Consider the following 21,130-nt stretch of genomic DNA (forward strand, 5'->3'; position numbering starts at 1 on the left):
GGTAGACATCTAAGAGAAAATTATTCCTAAGTTTGAGAGTCTGGAAAAGTAAGCAATGCATTTAACCCTCACTGGAATCATTAGACAATAAATGAGATCATGTGTGTGTGAAAATGTTTTCTATACTCTAGAGGATCCCACAGACTCATAACTGCAAATCTTCAAAAGTTTAAAAAGTTAGTCATTCTTGTGTCAACCAAAGCTACTTTCTTCTCGTTCTTTCTTTAGTGGAGCAGAAGGACTGAATAAATAGATGGACAAAAACTAGATTTTTCTTCCTGGTGGATCCATTGGCTGTCAAGAATATGGACCAAACAGTTACAGGGCTTGGAGAGGGGCTATAGTTTTTTTTTAAGTTTTATTTTATTTTTATTGCAAAATCAGATATACAGAGAGGTGCAGAGACAGAGAGGAAGCTCTTCTGTCTGAGGATTCACTCCCCAAAGCTCAGAAATGAAGACCACAGAGTAATCACCGATTCGATTCCTAGATAGCTTGAGAGTGGTGGGACTTAGAGACTGTAGTCCTTGGGAGTAAGGTGAAGTCTTTTGGGGCAGGCAAGTCTTGGGACCGGCTCTGAGGGTGTGCTGGATCTTGACAGATAAAGGGACTGTCAGTGCTAACTGTCTTCTCCCCAGAGGAAGCATGTTAAGCTTGTTAGTCGCTGCCTGTGGGTGCAGACGGATCCTGGAGACCAGAGAGGAAAAGGCCTCCTCAGGTGCTGCTGACTGTTGTTGGCCTCAGCATCGCTTCCTCTAGGGCTTTCTCTCTCTCCTGCAAGGTTGTTTCATGAGCAAGAAGCTCTTTATGACCCCAGAGGCTTCTCTTCATAGAGAGAGCTCCCGCATCGATACAAAGAGCTTGGGGAAAGTTCTCAGGGTAGAATAACAATGATGCTACTGACACCTGGCCTTCCTAGAAGGATGCCCCCACATCCACACACCTCCATCAGCCAGGAAGAAAGCTTCTCTGTCTCTCTCTCTCTCGTTGGAGACACAGACAGAAAGACAGAGGGGACAGTGATGAATGAGTATGAGACTAAACAAGCTTCCTTTAAATACTGTAAAGGATCCTTGCTCTCCAAAAGGATCTCTTGTCAAGAAATTTTCAGATCAATACATTAGGCAAAACAGATGCATATGGAATACCCTGGGTTGAGATAGCCACTACTGGCTATCCAAAACACTTGTGGATCCATTTTTTTCTTCTCTGAAACAGCCATCAGGGGTCACTTTCAGTTTCTGGATTAGACCACAAGCCATGATGACATGGTGGGGCTACACGGGAGGCTGCTTTCAGTTTGAATCGCAATTCTGCTCTCTGGAGTTAGGGGTAGTGGGAGGGAGTTGAATATCCAAGTCATAGTGAAATTGGGCGGGGCTGGCAAAGCTGAAACAGTCACTGCACCGAGTGTGGAGATGAATTTGGAAGGTGAGGCCCAGTGGCCCACACATGAAGCGTGAGTGGCCTCTGAGAAATGAGTTCAGCTGTGTACTAGAACCTGCCCAGTGACAAGTCCCAGGGATGCCTCCCAGCGGAAGAGGTGCAGGCAGTCAAGAGTGCCTGAGCCCAAGGAAGGGCGGCTCGGGAGGACAGGTCGCCCCACACTGCATCCCCACAGCCTGGTGCCATCCCCTTCCCTTGGAGACATGCTCAGCATTATCTTTTCCTATTAAAACGCGGTAGGGATGGTGCCTGCCTTGGCTCACTGTGAATGTGCAGAGCAGGTGCTTCCTCTCATGTTGGAGAGGGGTGTCCTGTGAGCCATGGGCCATGGCCGTGCTTAACAAGGGCAGGAAGGCCAGCATAGCAAAGCAGGAGCAACCAGGCACAGTACTGAGTGCTCAGGGCCAACCTGGCTCAAAGAAGAAAAGCAATGGCTGTGTGATGGCAGAAGGGAAGCTGGTGCCAAGTGAGGTACCTGGGAGGTTTTTCCAGCAAGGTATTGGGACTCAGTAGAGGGGACATGGGAAGCAAGGGGCATTTTGGCATTTTGGAACCAGTGGGAAGAGCTCATTCTGAGCACAGGAAGACTCAGCTTTGGCCTCCTTCCCTGCTCCTTCACCTGCCAGCTGCAACAAGAAGACTTTGGAGTGGCTGGAACATCCTAGAAAATGTCTTTAAGATGATTCTTGGGGCTGGTGCTGTGGTCCCAGCTGCTCTACTTCCAGCTCCCTGCTAATGTGTCTTAGAAAGCAGCAGAAGATAATCCAAGCCATCTTCAGAAAGAACGGAGTAACTTCTGTAACTGCCTCCAGATCAGCACAGTTCCAACCAATGAGGTCGCTCAGGAAATGATTCAGCAGATGGAAGATTCTCTCTCTCTCTCTCTCTCTCTCTCTCTCTCTCTCTCTCTCTCTCTCTCTCTCTCACACACACACACACACACACACACACACACACCTTCTTTCTGTAATAGTCTTTCAAATAAATAAATCAATCTTTTAAAAAAGATTATTCTCTCATGGTTCTGAGATCTTTTCCTTTCAGAATGTTCACTTATTTGTTTATTTGAGGGGATATACACAAACGGGTAAAAAGACCTCCCATTAAACAACTTCTTTCCCCCAAACGCCTGCAATAGCCAGGGCTGGACCAGGAAGAGGTTAGGCTCTAAAGTATGTGTCAGGCACCCAAGGACATAAGTTACCAGCTGATGCCTCTCAGGGTGGGTGTTAGCAAGAAGCTGGAAGCTAGAGTAGAGCTAGGTCTTGGCCCAGGCACTCCCATATGGCAGGTGGACATCCTAACAAGGCATCTTCACCACCAGGCGAAGTGCTTGCCTTCTGACGCCCTTACTTCCTCCTGCCAGAGAACCATGTGTTCATGGGAACTGGAATCACAAGACAAGCTTATTTTTATCAAAAGAGTTTTGAGATTTCTGTCTTGAGTTTGTAATACTCACTGTTCATGAACATCCTGAAGTGCCCCTATGCACTGCTCATTGGGATGATGGGCTGCTTTTCTGGAATCTGAGGAGCACTTTAAAGCCCCACTTCCTGGATCACCAGTCCTCATGTTTAAGATTAAAGCTATTGCACCAGCAATGTTGGGATACACTTAAATAAGAGACTGATGGAATTATAATTCCTTATGAAGGATTATACCACTATAGTCAAATGGGGAAAATCTGTCGGGGCTTGGGAGTTTGGGGGGGAAATCCCAATCTATACAAAATTGTAACACATAATTCAAAAATTCAAAATAAAAAAAAAGAATTAAAAAAAAGCTATTGCAATGCTTATTGACCATGCTATTTCAGAAAATCTTTCCTTCCAAAACTTCTTCTTTTTCCCTTATCCTTTGCAGTGCCATATTAAACACAGGAGGAAAAGAAGGGCCCGCACAATGGCACATCAGGCTAATCCTCCATCCCGAGGCACGGGCATCCCATGTACATCAGTCCATGTCCTGGCAGCTCCACTTCTGATCCCGTTCCCTGCTGTACGATCTGGGGAAAGCAAGGGAGAATGACTCAAATACTTTGGACCTTTTACCTATGTGAGAGACTTGGAAGAAACTCCTGGCTGCCAGCTTTGGATCCGTTCAGCTATGGTCATTGTGGTTGTTTGGGAAATGGAAAACCTCTCTTCTCTCTCTCTTCAAAATCTGCCTTTCAGATAAAAAAGAAATCTTTCTCAAAAACGTGGAAAGTGTGAGAGTCATTGCCTGGGATTCCCCCAGTGGGTTTGGCTCTTCTCTCAGTTTCCACAGGCAACATCCTGGACCCACACTGCAGGGCCATGAGGACAGCCTATTGGTCCAGCAAGTGGACCAATGTGCAGAGGGAACTGACTGCCACCATGGGGTTGAAGTTCGCCCCGTGGAAGCTCCCTTGTTAGCTCAGGGATAGAATGGATCAGAGTTGCAGAGGAATTGCTGGTGGTATAGGGAGCAGAGATTTAGGGAAAGGCACCTGAAACTTGAGGTGAAGAGTCGAGGGGTCACACCATACCAGGCACTCAATGGGGGTGAAGGGAGTGTCCACCTGCCAGTGTGGAGTGTGGTGAATTCTGGGCTTAAGCAGAATGTGGAGCAGTGGTGTGAGTCATTTGGCTTGTCATTTTTACTCAGGCATCCACCCCAGAATTTCTAGTTCTAGGACACCCCAAGTCTTACAAGATCAAAAGCACCATGGTATGCCTTCTGACCCAAGTCCTAGAATCTAGATTTCGGGTGTGGGTAATGAAATGTGGGTGGGAAGGTCTTCCAAGGCAGAAGGAGAATGGAGAAATTTCCAAACTGAGTTTGGAGAGAAATTCAACAGGAATGTGTTCACATCTGAAAAACAGAGCTGACCTTGAATGGGCAAAGCTGTCATACCTCTGAACTCTGGCGTTTTAGAACGCGCACCTCTAGCCATTCCTTAGTTGCCTTCAAACAGGAGTCTGCTGGAAGGCTGGGTGTATATTTCCCAATGCTTCACAGTATGACATTCAAGTCCACAGGGCTCACCCAGTGTGGCCTGGCTCCCAGGCACAGCAGTGCCCCCTGGAGCTCTATATGCTCATCCGTAGCTGAGCTGCTGCTCTGGCAACCTCCGCCCTGCAGGAGGCTGCTGGCTCCTGCCTCACTGTACATGATGGGGAGCATCTGGGTTCCTTCCACACTGAGGGGCAATGGGGATGCATTTCTTTAAAAACCATCAGTCAGTTAATCACCAGTCAACACAGAGGCTCAGGGAATGATTTATCATTGGGTATTATTTTTGTTTGTGTATGTCTCCAAGGAGTAAAACACACACATACAACACCTCACCCCTCCTCTGATGGGATAGACCGCCTCTAATAAAGCAAAGGCATACTATTAAACTCATTTGCCTCATTATCCTGGAACAAATTTACACTTGTCTTGGGAAACAGACTAACTGTTTCCAATAATTTAGAGAAAGTGTGTCTTCATTGCAGTGTAACCCACACGTGTGCAATAACAGAGCATGCAGCACACCCGCAGAAAGAAATAACAGTTCTTTTACTTAGAGAAAGGAAGGATAATGGTTACTTAGAAAGTGTCCCAGACAAGCTGTCAAATTGAATTCAGAGAGCTGGAGTTTGACTCCGGGACAGGGCTGGCTGGCTAAATTCCCTTGGGGCTGGGGTTTCCTGCCTGCTACAGCTTAGAGACAAGGATTCTTTGTTTCCAACTCCCTCACTCCTCTCTCTCTCTCTCTCTCTCTCTCTCTCTCTCTCTCTCTGCCCCCCCCACCGTTCTCTCTCTCTCTCTCTTTCTCTCTCTCTCTCTCTCTAATCTCTCTGGTGAAAAAGAAATGCAATTCTCCAAAGAGGGTCAGATAGAAAGCAGACAAAACATTAGCTGTGGAATTTCAAAGGAAAACAATTTTTAAAAAATAAAATGGAGAGCCTAAGCTACTGTCTACCCTAGAACCATAAATCTTGTGTTGGGACCTCAGAAACAGCATGCAAAGCCATCCGGCAATTTTTTTTTCTAAGAATGGACCAGGGGTATTTCATCATTAAGGGAAAACATGTAACGACACAGGCTCTCTGGGGAGGGGGGAGGGTGTCTCAATGCCCTCACATTTCAAGTACATGTTCGTTGGCTCAGAGAGAGTCTGTGGAGCCACGCAACCTGCTCCATAAGAGATGTTATTGACTCCCTATAAATAACAACGATTACCTCACTGTATTACCAGCCTTTTCCTTTGGGTGCACGTGTTCCAGACCAGTCCCCACAGTGGCTGCTACATGAGGCAGCACAGTCCGAGCTCGCAGCTCACCCACCCTTGCACACATGCACACAAAAGCACATGTAGGATGGCCCAAAGGCCCACACTCCAAAAGTGTTGTCACACATGGCCCTCATTCACTGCATAGTACAGAGGGTGCAGAGCTAGGAGCCAAGATTCCCTGCTCACTTGCAGCAGATCTTCCATCCACACACAACCTCACGGGCATCTCTTACATCATGGAAAATGTCAGAGACACAAGATGCACACCCAAGACATACACAGAGGTCATGGTTGCTCCCACAGGGACTCACCTGCTCCCATCCTCAACACTGGATGTGGAAACTGCCCCCAGATCTGCACTCTGGGTTCTCTGGTGTCCATTCCCTCCACATTTATCAATATTCACTGCTGGACCCTCACAGCATGTCCCACATTGGGGACCTGGGATGGGTGGGAGGCTGGGTAGGGCTTCTCCCTTTTTCTTTTCATTTACCCCAGATTAAAAAAAAATAACAATAATAATAATGAGGAAACAAAGGTCTTACCCACTTTCCTGTAGCCCTTGACCCTTTGTGCCCTAATCAACTATGTAAAGATTGTCAAAATAAAATAATTACAGTCCCCCTCAAAAAATCTAAATATCCTTGTTTGCAATTGACTGAAAATATTGATTTCATGTTACTATCATCCAATTAAATAAATCATTCTGTAAAATTGCTAACTCATTATCAAGTCAGTAAAAAAAAAAAAAGTAGGCAACATTAAAAAAAATACATCTACTGCTGACCCCTAAAATCAAATCATGAAGGACTGGGGGAGGTATCACCCCTATTCTAGGACATAGACTTTCTTATCTGTCGTCTGGCTGGCTGGCTGGATTGAGGTCTCAGCTTGGAGTTTTACACAGAGTAGCTTCTTAGTAAGTCAAGGAACAGAGCAATGCATGATGGGCTTGTATCAATGAATGCCGCGGATTGCAGAAGTAGCATTGAATGTCTACAACATCTATCGCTTCTCAGCCTTTTGGCTAAGATCAAGTGAGAATGTCTACAACATCTAGCAATAAATGTGTCTCAATGCATTTGTCTTCACTCGGCGTGACCTCACTTGGTGTGACTTCGATGCGTCCACACTTTCTCAGGACTCAGACCACAAACCTCTTCTTTTAGAGGAGAGATTTAGCACATATATACAACTTTAACATTTTTGTCTCTGACTGTCCATGGAAAATGTCATGTAGGTAGTCTGTGTCTTCATGTTTAATTAAAGGCAATTTCACATTCTTCCTAAAATCTCATAGGTGTATCTCACTAATGTGTTAAAGCTACTCTTTGGTATCATTTATGATATATTGTTCCCTTCGCAATCCTGGGTGTTGTGTTGGCATCTGGCAAACCCTGAGAAAGAATGTGATGTGGAGGAATATTTGGTTGAGCAGTTAAGACATCAGTTGGGGTGCCTGTGTGAAATGGAGTGCCTGGGTTTGACAGCAGTTCTAGCTTCTGAGTGCACACAATGGTGATAGGTCAAGTACTTGCGTCCCCATCACCTACGGGACAGACTCAGATTCAGAGACTTGAGATTGAATCCTTAGCTTCTAGTTTTTGCCCAGGGCATACATCAGTGAAAGAGGACTCTGTCTCTTTAATAAAACATTTTAAAAGTATTATCATTAGTTTTCAATAACAATTTTATTATAAATTTCATTGTCATACATTATGATAATTTATTATTATTGTTAATGCTAAACCTTCATTCATCACTTGACGTCTCATTTACATTGTGCTGTTGATGAGTACAATACCACCCATGAAAGGACATGATAATTCTCATTTTATATGAGGAAACTTCAGAAAGTTTACAGAAAGTGGTGCCCAAGATGTTGCATCCATGAGAATGAGGTCTTCAAAACAACCATGCAAGCAAGAATAAAAAAAATCTTCTGTATCAAAGTACATTTCTTTTTATCTTTTGTGAAGCTTTTCAAATACCTTCATGCACAAAGAAGTCAAGGGAGGAAAACCTAATCGCCTTCTCCAGGGTCACGTGTAAGGCGGGGCTCCAGTACTCCATCAATAAGCTCTCAAGCTCAAAAGGGAACTTAACATCGGTTTTTGCCAATTAAGAGCACTCAGTCAAGTTGTTGTCAGATGCTTCCACGAAGACACTTAAACTGCTGTTGTGAGAAGCAGTCTGGGGCAATGGGAGGGGAGGGCGGAAAAGAGCAGAGGCTTGGATTTGAGTCCTGGTCTGCCTGAGGACCTAGCTGACCTTGAATGAACCCTGTGACCTCTTTGCATATGATTTCAGTATCTACAGAATGAAGATGAAAATGATACTCGCCTTACTGGCTCAAGGATGCAAAGGATGTGCAAAAACTTGGCAGATAATAGAATCCTGAACAAAAGTAGTTGTTACAGCACTAGAGAGGAGCTGGCCCTGATCAATAAGGTCTCTAGTAATGGCTGGACATTTCACTGTGGAGGACAGAGGTCATCTCACCCCTCTCCTTCCTGCACTGAATGGGAAAGCAGACAGACCTTTTATCCATTAGCCAAGCGGCTGCTGGAGATGGGATTCCACAGGCAGACACCAGCCGCAGTGGGGCTGTGGTTTAGGGGTTTCTTGTCCAGCATTAGGCCCTGGGAGGCTCCCGGACTGGAGCTAGCAGCTCAGCGCTCCACGGGCCCTGGGCAGGTTTATGAGTTCCAGGAGTTAATAAATGAGCAGCTCAATATCCTCTGCCTTTTGAACAGTCAGAGGTATTTAAACAGATTCAGCCTGAGCAGCTAAGGAAATGAGGGCTCAGGCATGCAAAGCAGCTCTGAAGCAGGGGTTCCTACGTGCTCCCAGCCCCGCAGAGAACACTGGGAATGCCCCAGGGCAGGGTCAGCCCAGAAAAACAAAATGAAGCTCAGACCTGTGACCAGGACAGCCTGGAGGAGGCGCGGAGGAGAGTCAGTAGCCCCAGCTCCACAATGCAGAGGTCTTTGAAAAGCCACTTAGCTTCTAGAACCCCACTGCAGGGTCATTTTACGAAAACCATGCTTAATTTTCAGAGGACTAAATAAGGGTATTCAAGGCTAGAATTTCTGGAGCCAGTGTGACAGCACAACAGATTAAACCACCAGCCCACATCGGAGTACCACTTGGAGATCTGTCTGCTCCATTTTTGATCCAGCTCCCTGTTAGTGCACCTGGGAAAGGAACAGAATAAGGCTCAAACACTTGGGTCCCTGACGGACCCAGTGGAGTTTCAGGGTGTACTCAATGAACCCAGATGGAGTTCCAGGCTCCTGCCTTCAGCCTGGTGTAAGGCTTAACCATCATAACATTCAATCAGTGGATGGAAGATCTCCTCTAGCCTCTCTCTCTCTCTCACTCCGCCTTTCAAATAAATAAAACAATTTTAACAAGATGATTGGATTTCTTAGATATAAAGTCAAAATCAAAGACAAGATCAATGACCATGAAGAAACGAACTAACTGTAACCATTCAGGCCCTCCACTGATCCATACCCTCATGATTTACCCTTGGTTCTTGCTCTTGCTTGTCTGGGATGACAAAGGACCAGGCAAGGTCAAATGCAAGTGTCCAGCATATAAGGAAGCACGCCTGGGCCAGCCATGCGGGCACCTTTTCTGGCCTGGTTTGTGCCATCAAGTGGGGCTTCTGAGGGCCAGCTGCAGGCTAGCAGAGCAGTCAGGAGAGCGTGAGGGGCAAGTGCAATGGGGAGTCACCACAAATGCTGACTCAACTGGTCATGTGTGGGCCTGGGCATTAGCATTTTTAATTGATACTTCTGTATTTCTTGTTTTAGTAAAGTCTGTATAAAATGGACTGTGTAAGCTATTTTAACTGGTCAGCTCAGCTGCCTTAAGTACATTCACATTGCTGGGTAACCAGCACCACTATCCGCTTTTGGAAACTTTTCATCTCCCTATACTGGAATCTTCGGGCCCCTTAAACAATAACTCCCCGCTTCCCCTCCCCAGGTCCCTGGTACCACTATCCTGGCTTCTGTCCCCATGAATTTATCTGCTCTAGTTATGCTGTACAATCAGAGTCATATGGTGGTTGTCCTGGGCCATCAGTTTTTTGCTGAGGTCTTCAGGTGATTCCCTATAATGTCAGGGAAGGACAGTGCCAAGAACAGGTTGTATGTGAGTTCATCCTTGGGAACCAGAATAGTTAGAGATACAGATGTAGATGATAGTGGGAAAGGTGCAAAGAAAGAGAAAAACAATGCAAAAACACGATCCAAATCTCTGACCATCTCCCATTTAGACCGCATGTTGCTTTGTGAAAAGGCAAAAAGGTAGTTGGGATGGGAAGGCTGTATTCTTCAGAATGATGATTTGAAGTGAGGGATGTAAAAAATACACTCAAGAGAGAAAGGGAGAGGACAGATTCTATCTTCTGATTTACTTCCAAATGTGTGTTAACTGGTGGGTCCGGGCCAGGCTGAAGTGAGAACTCAATCCAGGGCTCCCACAAGGATGGCAGGGATGCAACTCCTTGAGTCATCCTCTGCTGCCTCCCAGGGTCTGCACTAGCAGTAACCCGCAGTCAGGATCCAGCGCAGGGAATCAAACACCCGGCACTGGAATAGCAAAGCATCATAGGTGCCAAATGTTGAAGTGAGGGATTTTGAATCTGCAATGTGGGTTTGCATCCTTGCTCTGCTGCTGAAAGCTGTGCACCCTTCATGTTACAGAACCTCAGCCTCTGTGAAACAGAATTAGAAGCACCTGCCTCACAGGGATGTGGCAAGCAACAAAAGCGGAGCACATGCAAGTGCCCAGGGTGCTCTAAGATGCTATGTTTGCTGCTGGAAAAGCTAAATGACAGCTTCCACTTCTGTGCAATAACCTTGATAAAGAAAGTCACGGAGGGAGTTTTGCTCAGGCTGGTCCAACCCACATCCACAGACTATGTAAAGAGCTTAAAGATTGTTATGAATCCATTTTTTAAAATCCAGCCTTGTTTCCCTTAGAGGTGGCAGCCGTTTTCAAGAGATAAACTTGATGGATATTTACCCCATCTTAAAGTAAAAAGGCATTCTGATTTGATAAGTGCTTTGAAGATGCATTAATAAACATCATCACTTCAGCTTCTTTCCTTTGTGCACGATGCCAGCACCTGCCCTTTGTGGGGTTTGCGCACGCGCGTGCACACACATAGAGCATGAGTGCTTTTGACAAACTCTGGTTTTGTTTAGACCTGTGTGTGAGGATAGGGCCAAAGCTGCATGATGCCTTCTCCTTCTGCCATTTAATATTTCCAAACTAAAGATAGCTATTAGAGTGGAGCATGAGACAGAGAAGAGAGAGAGAGGTGGGGAGAGGAGGGTGGAGTGGGGAGAGGGAAGCTGGCTAGCTTTGTCTTGCTAATGTGCTTTGTTTTTGCACACTGGGTCCCTGGGTCATTCATACAGATTCAGACCACCTCGCAAAGAGGGTGGGGGAGATGACAGCGGAGCAAGGCAGCACAAGTGCAGAGCTTTATGGGAGACAAAAGGTGCACCTGCAAAGCGCAGACTTAGTTGCCTCTAGAGGCCATGGCCGATGCTGGGAGATAAGTGCCCAGCAGTACCTGAATGAGGCCTTTGGCCATGTGCGTTTGCCTGGATACTACAGCTAATTTATTTCAGAAGAGGGGTTGCTAAACAGCGGGACTGAACCACTTCTTAATCAGCCTGAATAAGCCAGTAGCAGTACAAATGCACTCCCCAACACAAAAGAACCCAGGGAAGGAAACGCTGGCAGGTAGAGGAGGGAGCCTGGTGCAGAGACCTTCAGCCAAGAAGGAGTTGGGTAGCAAAACACTGAAACTTTGCTGAGCCAAATTTGAAACTAAAACTTATGCTGTAGCCCCTATGTCAGAAGCACCCAGAGCTTCCTTGCTTCAGAGCTTCCTTGGCTCATTCTAACACTGTTTAGGGCTTCTCCACCCTTTCTTTCCTCCCTTCTCCAGTGATTTCTCTCGCCCTCTCTCTTTTCTCTCTCTCATCTTTCCTTTCAAGAACCAGGTCTGTATGCAGAACAATTAGGGCATAGACATGGAATCAACTTAAGTGTCCATCAAGGGTATAGAATCAATCCATCAATGGACACAGAAAACATGTTTTGTATTCACAGTGGAATATGATTTAGCCTATAGAAAGAACGAAGTCCTGTCTTTTGTATCAGTAGGAATGAGCCTGGTAGGTAACATGCTACATGAAAAAAGTTAGGCGCAGGAAGACAGTGTTGAACAATTACACTCACATGTGCAATCCAAACAAACTCTCTTTGTAGAAACAAAGAGAACAGTGGAGACTAGCATGGAACGTGGGAAAGAGCAATGAGGAGAGATGATTCTCTCGATACCCAGTTACCATCCAGAGGAAAGCTGGTGCTCATAGTCCGTAATAATGCAAGGTGCATATCAGAGTAGCTAGCAGAGGGGATTCTGAGATTCACCATATGGAAACGACTGAGGGGATATGTGCACTGAATACCACATTACCCATAAATACGTACAATCATTCTATCAGGTAAAAATAATAAAAATATTGTTACAAAAATATGTAAAGCAAATCAAAGTGGAGCGAATGGATGTGTAGCCAAGCTGTGGCTTCTAGATGCCAAGAGCTGCAGAACCAGTGCTGGACTCGGATTCAGCTCCTTACGCGGCGGGAAATGAAGCCTCAGGGGACGAGGTGACTTCCCAAAGCATGTAAAGGGTGCCCTTCAGCCTCTACTCTCAAGTGTTTATTCACTGACATAAATTCTGTCTCTTTCAGACAGCATGCAAGCTGTTCAAACAGGTCATCAGGTAAAACGTGACTGGTTGCAAGATCAATTTGTAGAATTTAAGTTTTCACGAAAAAATGCCATCCATCTAATTTGCAAAGGGAAAACAATGGCATGGGGGTGGTTCAGGAGAAAGAAGGAAATGAAAAGTAACTAAGTTTTAAAGCAGATTTGTGTGGTTGTGTATTTCCCCCACTGAAGGTTTCGGGTGATTATCAAGCTATAAGCTGTTAGCAGGAAATACAAAGTCCTACCTCAACAACCTTGGGCAAGACCCATGGGACTCTTCACCTCTCTGCTCCCTCCATTCCCCAGGAGGAACTCAACTAGCCTCTGCCCTTACACTGTGCCACACTACTCAATATGCAATCAATAACAAGTGATGCTTGCATCCCACCCAATAACAGGTGTCACACACACACAAGGAAGGAGAGAGGGTTGCAGAGCAGAGCAACCCCCCTTTGTTCTGCCAGTACCAGCAGCAGTTTCCCCCTGCTGGATTTACCTTTTGCCACAGGAAGATATTTTTCTGCCCTCCTGCTTGCTAATTATTTGTTCATCTGTGATTTCACGGTAAGTCTAGGAACCATGCTTAAATGTCTAAGATATAACAGAGCCTTTTGCCACTCCCCACAACATTATATTATGAAGATGCTGAGAAAGGGGATTGCGTGGTATCTGTTAAGACCCCAGAGACAAGAATTATTGCTAGAGCTGGCTTTGCCTGCCTCTCAACCAAAGCCAAGTTACAGAACCATCAATTTGAACATGAACCCATATCGATAGCATCTGTTGAGAAAAACTGTCAAGAGATGCACATGCTAAGTTCATTGTCGTCAACTCAGAAAACTCCAGAACTTTTAGGCCTTGAAAGGAAGCAGTATACAACCTGGTTTAAGAACAACATGTTTTTACTCATGGGGTGGCAACTTCAGAGTCTATCTTAATAATATGAGTACCAGACATTTTAAAACCTTATTGTATTTTTGCAAAGAGCTACACAAGTCAGGAGACTTTGGCTAAGATGCCAGGGAGAAAATGAGTGGAATAAGGAGGTGGGTACAGAGACATGAGGTTTTCCACTCCAGTCTTAAACTGCATCAGCCTGCGTGTTACCTGAGGAAACTCTAATCCTGGGGAGGACCAGGCTCACCTTCTTTGACACTCAGCCGTGATGACTGGTCTGTGTGGGAGCTTGTATTGTAGGTCAGCAGTGAACCTGGAAGAAGGAACCAAAACAGGTTACAGGGGTAGGCATTTGGCCTCGTGCTTAAGATGTGGATTAAGATGCTTGTGTCCCGTAGTGGAGCAGCAGGGCACAATGGCCGGCTCCGTCTCCTAGTTGCAACTTCCAGCAAGTGAACATCCTAGGAGGCAGTGGATGGCTTAGGCCACTGTGTTTCCATCACCTGAGTGGTTGAATTCCTAGCCTCTGGCTTCAGCTCTAGTCTAGATCCCTGGCAGACCCTGGGGGCTGGGGTGAGGCATGGTACATCGGCAGGTGGGGCATCTCTCCACCCCTTTTTTTTTCTCTAACTGCCTGCTTGCCTGTCTCTCTGTATATGTCTACTTCTCAATTAATAGATAAATAACTAAACATATATTAAAAAAAAAAACCCTGAACATCTTATAACCAAAACCTTCTGAGACCAAGAGCAGATGAGAGCAGAAGAAGGGAGGGGCGGGAGTGGGCAGTGGGAAGAGGGCAGAGCCCACCACACCCCCTGGAGGATAAGGAACAAGCTGCTGTGATCCATTGCTGGGAACCAGGCATGCAGACTGTACTGGCAGCTTCGGGGATGTCTGTCCTTCCCCACATATTGTGTGAGTGTGGCAACTGACGTTGCATGTCTAGACTGGGATTTCTTCATCAGAAAACTGAAAGGAGTGAACCAGATCAGGCATTGGCGAACTGCTTGTCTCCAGGCCAGATAGTAAATACTTGAGGCTTTACTTGCTGTCTACAGGGACTGTTGCAGTCTGCTTAGTTTTTGTTTCGTTTTGTCCGTGAGTCAGATTTGGTCTGTGACTTGCAGTCTGTCATGTCTCCTGAGGAGGAGCTGGCCTCACTGCTTGCTGCAATGATATCTGGATGCATGCACACTTGGGTTCTTTTACAAGATACGGGTCACTGGGATGTTGGGAGTTGGGAGGGAGTTCTTCCAAGCAGGAGCATTTGCCTCGCCTTGCTTCTGTCTGGGAGGACACAGCTAAGCATCAGGAATATGTGCTGACATGAGGGCAATGGGACTATGGTATCTGTGGGACACTGGATCCAGGAAGCCACACTATGCTGAAATGTACAGATGCTAGAGTCCCTGATAAGAAATAGCAGATGGGCATAGGACCTGTGTACCTCCTGGCCTGCACCTGGCATCATCTCTAGGAGCCAGCAGGGTGGTGGAGTGACTGAAAAGGTGGCCCTTCCAATACCAGCATTCCATAGGAGTGCCTGTTCGTGTCTTGCTGCCTCCACTTCCAATCCAGCTCTTTGCTAATGGTCTGGGGAACATAGTGGAGGATGGCTCGGGTGTTTGGGCCCTTGGCTTTGGTCTGGCTCAGTGCTAGCCATTGTGGCCATTTGGGGAGGGAGTCAGGGGATGGAAGATCTCTCCCTCCCTCCCTCCCTCCCTCCCCCTCTCTCTCTTCCTCCCTCTCTCTCTTTCTTTGTAACTCTGACTTTAAAAACAAACAAAGCAAAGCAGAATAAAGCATGTCCAGGTCACTTACAATACCCCAGACAACCCAAGTGCTCTGTAAACAGTGGCTGTGTTCTATTGGTTAGAGAATGTCAAGGAGAAAAAAACCAGGCTGCACATGCGCAGTACAGCTGCAGTGTTAAATGAATATGGCATGCTGGTGTAGAGAGCTGGCTTTCTGACCTATAATCTTTTAACATTAAGCATCAATGCCTACCTATGCTGGGCCAGGTATTAATTGGTGGTATTTTAAACGGATTTTGTTGTTGTTGTTGTTGTTGCGTATAAAACACAATGTCCTTGCTTCCCTCACACTGGGCTTTCCCTTTGTTTTGCGTTAATTCCAGGGCTGTATTTGGTAATACGCATTTTTGCGATTCTCCTGGGGAAATTGTACAGGGCCACTGGAACTGGGACTGGGGTCTGCTTTGACAAAGGATGCCATAAACTCTCACACATGTGTTTCGGGTGGAGGAGAAAGGTTTTCTCAACAACCCTCTCCCCTGGTGTCCACGGCCAAGGGCGCCAACTGGGTGCCAGGCTGGGGACGGGCTGTCAGACGCTTCTATTTTCAGTCTGCAGTCATGACAGGGACACGGCGGCAGAGTTGCTGCCTCACCCAGCTGTGGGCGTTGGGCTGTGTGCCTCCCAGAAAATGTGTGTTCTAGCAGGCCAGACTGTGGGGAACAGAATTTTGTATGAATCCTCCTGCTGCCTAGACCATTTCACTTCTGGTTTTGGGTGCCTGTTTCTTTCAGCTCTGAAGCAGTTCTAGATGAAAACCAGGAGTGGGAGCGGGGCATGAAGTGGTTCTGCTATGGGGACTGCTGGTTGCCAATGTGTGGCTATGTGGGTACCATTTTAAAACTGAGGTGGTCAAGGGAATTCGGGATGCAAGAACAAGTGATGTTTGGTGTTCCTTCCTCAAGAACATCGGGTCAAAGTGAGACTGGGGCAAATACGTTTTACTATACAGTATGCCAATGAGAGCTTACAAGGAGATCTGCCTCTTACCTCCGACTGGCTTTGTGAACTCCATCGCTCTGGGCCACAGGTCAAATGGGCTAATAACCATACCTGCCTGATGTGGTAGTTGTGAAGATTAAATAAAATAGGAGTGGGTGTTTGACGTAGTGATTAGATGATGCTAAGGCCATTTGCAACCCACATCAGAGGCTCTGGGTTCAAGTCAGGCTCTGCTCTGGATTCCAGCTTCCAGCTAATGCTCACGCTGGCAGGCAGCACGTGATGGCTCCAGTACTTGGATCCTTGCTGTGTGGATAACGTGTGGATGGGGTTCCTAGCTCCTGACTTCAGCCTGGCCTGGTCCTGGCTGTTGTGGGTATCTGGGGAGTCAATGAATGGGAGATTTCTTTTTCTGTCTCTTTAATAATAATAGTAATAATAGTAGTAATAGTAATAATAATGATGATGAATCATTGTAGCTGTGATATTTGCTGCCTTCGTGTCCCTCTGCCACAGATGCCACAGTTCTGCAGAAGAAAATCCTTTAGGCAGCAGTTAGCTGAGCATCAGTGTTGTTCTCTGAAGTTGGAGATAGGAGTGGGTTCTGCTGCAATAAGAAATAATCCTCCAGGACCAGAAGGCAGATCAGAAATGGGACAGAATGTTCCAAGAAAATACAGAAGACCCTCCACTTCCTTGCAGGTGCAAAAAAAAAAAAATACCTGTCTCAAAGCCCCAAAGGGCCTGAGTCTTAAAACCAAAGGACGCCAAGAGCATGCAGCTTCCTAAACCATGTTCACTCTACTTCCCCCTTGCTGGAAGTTCTGTGGGAACATGTGAGTTCCACAGGAAACTCAGAAAACCAAGAGAAGGGGTTGCACGACCTCTGGGAAGCCTGCATGAAATATCTATTTCATGGTAGCCTCAGCAAAGCATTTTGTCCTGAAGAATGGTTTTGGCTCAAGTTTCACTCCTGAAGGAAAGGCCGCATGCCCTTAGCAGGAGCTGCCGGGGGCTGCTGGGCTCTCTCCCAAGGGACCCACATTCCAGCTCCTTTTGGATCCTTCTTTTAACCAGGGCCTCAGGCTATCGAGGGTGGCATGGCACACGCATTTCTTACAGGAACTCATTCCGGGGCGGCAGGGTCCTCCCCGATTCTAGCCTTTGCATTTCTTTCTCCAGCTCTGAAGTTCTTTTTAAGCTCAGCCTGAACAGCTCTCAGCTGCCACGTCTTCCTGCACCAGTGGGCCATGACAGAGAGGAGGGAAGTCACGCGCACTGTGTACCAGGCACTTTCCCTCTTGCCCCTCCCCGAGTCCCGGCAGGAGCCATGCAGAGCCAGTGTTGCCTCGTACCCCTTCGTGGACAAGGATATGAGCATTCAGCAGAGTCACGTCCTTAGTGCAGCAAGATGCAGTGAGCAGAATCCCTTTGCAGCCCCAGACCAGCATCCCCAGCAGTCTCCAGAATACATTCTAGAAACAGGCAAGACCTGCAATGGTGTTGGGAGGCAGGGTGGGCTTGTTTTTGGGGAGGAGTTTGGTGGTGATGGAGAGAGGGTACTGGGGCTCCTCTTCTACTCCTTGGCTTGGGAGTGCTTACACAGGTGTGTGGATTCACACTGGAATAATTCTGCGAGTTGCACATCTGTGAGTTCTGCACACCTCTATGTGCTATGCTTCTCTGTGCTATGCTTCTATTCAAACACCAAGGGCTAGTGTTGTAGTGCAGTAAGTTAGGCTGCTCTGCGAACTTACAGCCCATAGGGGTGCTGCTTTGAGTCCCAGCAACTCTACTTCTGCTTGAGCTCTCTGCTAACATGCCCACAGAGACAGTGGAGGATGGAGTTCCAGGCTCCTGGCTCAGGCCTGGCCTAACCCTAGCGGTTGCAGCCATGTGGGGAGTGAATCAGAGATGGCAATCTCTCTCTCTTAATCTGCCTTTCAAATAAATAAATAAATCTTTACAAATGAAGACATCTGTTTCTTGGGTTCTTTGTTTACAAAGGTAAACAAAAAAGTTCATGACAAATAAAATTTAAAAGATAAATTTGTTTTTGCTGCAAAATATTTGAAATCCATGTATTTTTAAAATAACATGCATTTTCTATGAACTTCTTGGAGGATCTTGGTAGTAAGGATGTTGGTATACAGGCATACATGGCAGTATGTCTATTTATTTGGGGCGATCTTTGTTCTTAAAAAGCTTCAAGTGACTGCTGCCGAGCACGACTGGCCTCCTCAAAGTCCAAACATAAGGAAACAAGGGTTTTCTGCCTGTGAGCCTGTCTGTTGCTGGACACAGTGTTCTGGGCCTAAAAGAAGACAGAAGCAGGCAGAAAGTGGGGGGGTGGCTTGCAGCTGGGGTGGGGGCAGAGTGCTGCCTGCAGCTTGCTTCAGCTCCATAGCTCTCTACCCAACCTGCTTTGCGCCTGGGACACCTGGAGCAGGGCCCCAGGGTCCCCATGCCAAGGCCTTTGTCTGCAACCTTGCTGTTGCCATAGAATTCAACAGTGCCCGCTCACGGGCAGCCTATTGAACACAGGTCTCCCTTTCTGCGTGCCGAGTCAATAGCGCAGGCTGGCTCTATCTCCACTCCTTCAACAACAGGCCTGGCCGGCTTCTGAGTCCAGGGCCTTCGGGGCCCTTTGTTCTGCTGGAATCCCAGCCTCTTTTCTCGGTCAGCTTGGGACCTGGAAGGGATAAGACTTCACCCCGGCTTAATTGCCAGACCCCCTCACCTTTGCCTGACCAGCTGAGACTGCAGGTGGGAACAAGGCAGCAAGCAAAATGTGTTTTCCATTAGGTTTAAATTAAAAATGGGAATCAAGATAGATATCTTTTTGGTGGACTCCTTTTCACACAATATATTTCACCCTCTTGAGCTGCCACTGTTTGAACATGCAATTCCTTAGTATTTTCCCCCAGGTCAGACTCCAGATACCTACCAACCCAACTCATTTATAAAATGAAGCAGGGCTCTTTCTCTTCTGCCTTTGTCCCTGTACCACTTATTGGGCTCCCAGACAATCCCAAACTCCTCATACTTGCCCTGAGTTTGAGCTGCCAGATGGGGTCTTTGAGTCGTCTTCCAGTCTCGCCTCTCGCTCCCACCCAACGCTGCTGCCCTCTGTATGTGGGGTGGCAGACACACCCTGTGCACACATCAGGCCCCAGTGAGAGGAGATGTGGGCACAGAGGACAGGGTCAGTTGAGGCATACATTTAGCTTAATCTGCCTCATTCCAGAAGCCACAGGAAAGATTTTGGAGCGGACTTATCTGTTGGTGTAAATAAAACCAGAACAGAGGCCTGGATTCTCACACTGCAGCTGGAGGAGTGAGGCCAACTCCAAGAGGAGACGTGGTGTGTGGGGTCCTTTGATGCTGTCTGGTTTTGGGCAGCTTGGGCAAGGGCAGGCACATGCTCAGCTTGGGATGGGCCTGGATAGACGCTTAGGGTGGCTGAAGTGCCAGGTCTCAGTTGTCTTGCCTTTATTATTTTTTAAAATAAAATTGTTTATGTATTAGAGAGATAGCTACAGATAGAGATTTCATATCCCACACACAGGCTCACTCCCCAAATGCCTACCAAATGGTCAGGATATGGCCAGACGGAGGCCAGGGACCAGGAACTCAATCTGAGCCTTCCACGTAGGTGACAGGGACCAAGTATCTGAGCCATCACAACTGCTCTCTGGGACGTTTATCATCAGGAAGCTGCAATCAGGAGCAGAGCTGGGAGTTGACTGCAGATACCCTGGTGTAGGATGTAAGTGCCCTAATTGGCATCTTAATTGCTATTGCACATGCTCATTCTGGTTTAATTTTTATATTTAAAATAATTGCTTGAGAAGCAGAGAGAAAGACAGAACTGCTTGCAGGTTCATGCTCCCAAATATCCCAACAGGCAAGACTCTGCCAGGCTGGTCACTCAACACAAGTCTCCTACTTGGTTGGCAGGGATGTAAATGCTTGGACTAGCATGTGCTAGTTTGCAAAGTCTGCATTAGCAGAAGCTGAAACTGAGAATTGGATCCTGAACTTGAACCCAGGAACTGGGATTCTACTATTTTAACTGCCAGTCCAAACACCTATCCTTGCCTTAGCTTGTTGGAGCTTTTAATTGATCGGGATGATACTCTGCTGGCTCTGTCTTCAGACTAGAGAGGGTATACCTAAGAAGCCGTTGAACGTGACTAGACAACAAGATGCTGGACTCTATGTTTGGTATATGCTTGCAATGGGGGAATCTCAACTGAACTTGAACTGTGGTTATGCAACAAGGTGGAGGAATCCACCATGGTGGGAGGGTTTGGGGAGGGGTGGGGAGAATCCCAGTACCTATGAAACTGTGTCACATAATACAATGTAATTAATGAATTTAAAATAAAATAAAAAAAAAAAATAAAAAAAAAAAATAAAATAAAATAGGGACTATAAAAAGTTGTCCACATGCTGGCCACAGGGGGGCATCCTATCTATGTAAAGTGAATGACATCTGGTCAGATACCTGTCCAAACCCTTGGGCTCTCCAGACCAGAATGGTCCCAAATACTGTGGGTACCAGCACACCTCGTCCTGGAATTTCAAGTGTGGGTGATGTTCACATGGCCATTCGCTCTAGGCAGCTGACATGCCCAGAAGAGCAAGCCACTCCAGCCAGGCCAAGTATCTCTGTGGCTTCCAGACTCTCAGAAAGGTTGCAGGGGGCTGTTTTCTTTCCACCTTGGACAACACATTTTGTAAGTTTAAAATTTGGCATATAACAGTTCAAAGTTTAGCTCCCTCTCAGATAACCAGAAAATATGGTCAATGTCCTTTTGTGAAAGGTCTGATACTAGATCTCCTTATCCTACAAAATGCCTCGTCTTCAACTAACATCCAGAAATACCAGCTGAGAGAAGCGCCAACATTTTTGACACTTCTGACTTAAGCCTTGGGCTCTCGTCCCTGATTCTCCTGCAGTGGCTTTGCCCCA

The 21,130-nt window shown here is 46.7% G+C and overlaps 1 protein-coding gene across 2 annotated transcripts in view; it reads right to left on the reverse strand.

Moving 5' to 3' along the window:
* Window positions 1-21,130, reverse strand: part of FLI1 (Fli-1 proto-oncogene, ETS transcription factor) — a 120,274-nt gene that overhangs the window by 15,758 nt on the left and 83,386 nt on the right. For both annotated transcript variants that reach the window (XM_058664116.1, XM_004593285.4), the window contains exon 5: window positions 13,641-13,706. In XM_058664116.1, the coding sequence (XP_058520099.1) occupies window positions 13,641-13,706 (66 nt within the window). The remainder of the gene's footprint in view (window positions 1-13,640; window positions 13,707-21,130) is intronic.

The sequence above is a fragment of the Ochotona princeps genome, chromosome 4, assembly GCF_030435755.1.
Source record: "Ochotona princeps isolate mOchPri1 chromosome 4, mOchPri1.hap1, whole genome shotgun sequence".
NCBI lineage: Eukaryota > Metazoa > Chordata > Mammalia > Lagomorpha > Ochotonidae > Ochotona > Ochotona princeps.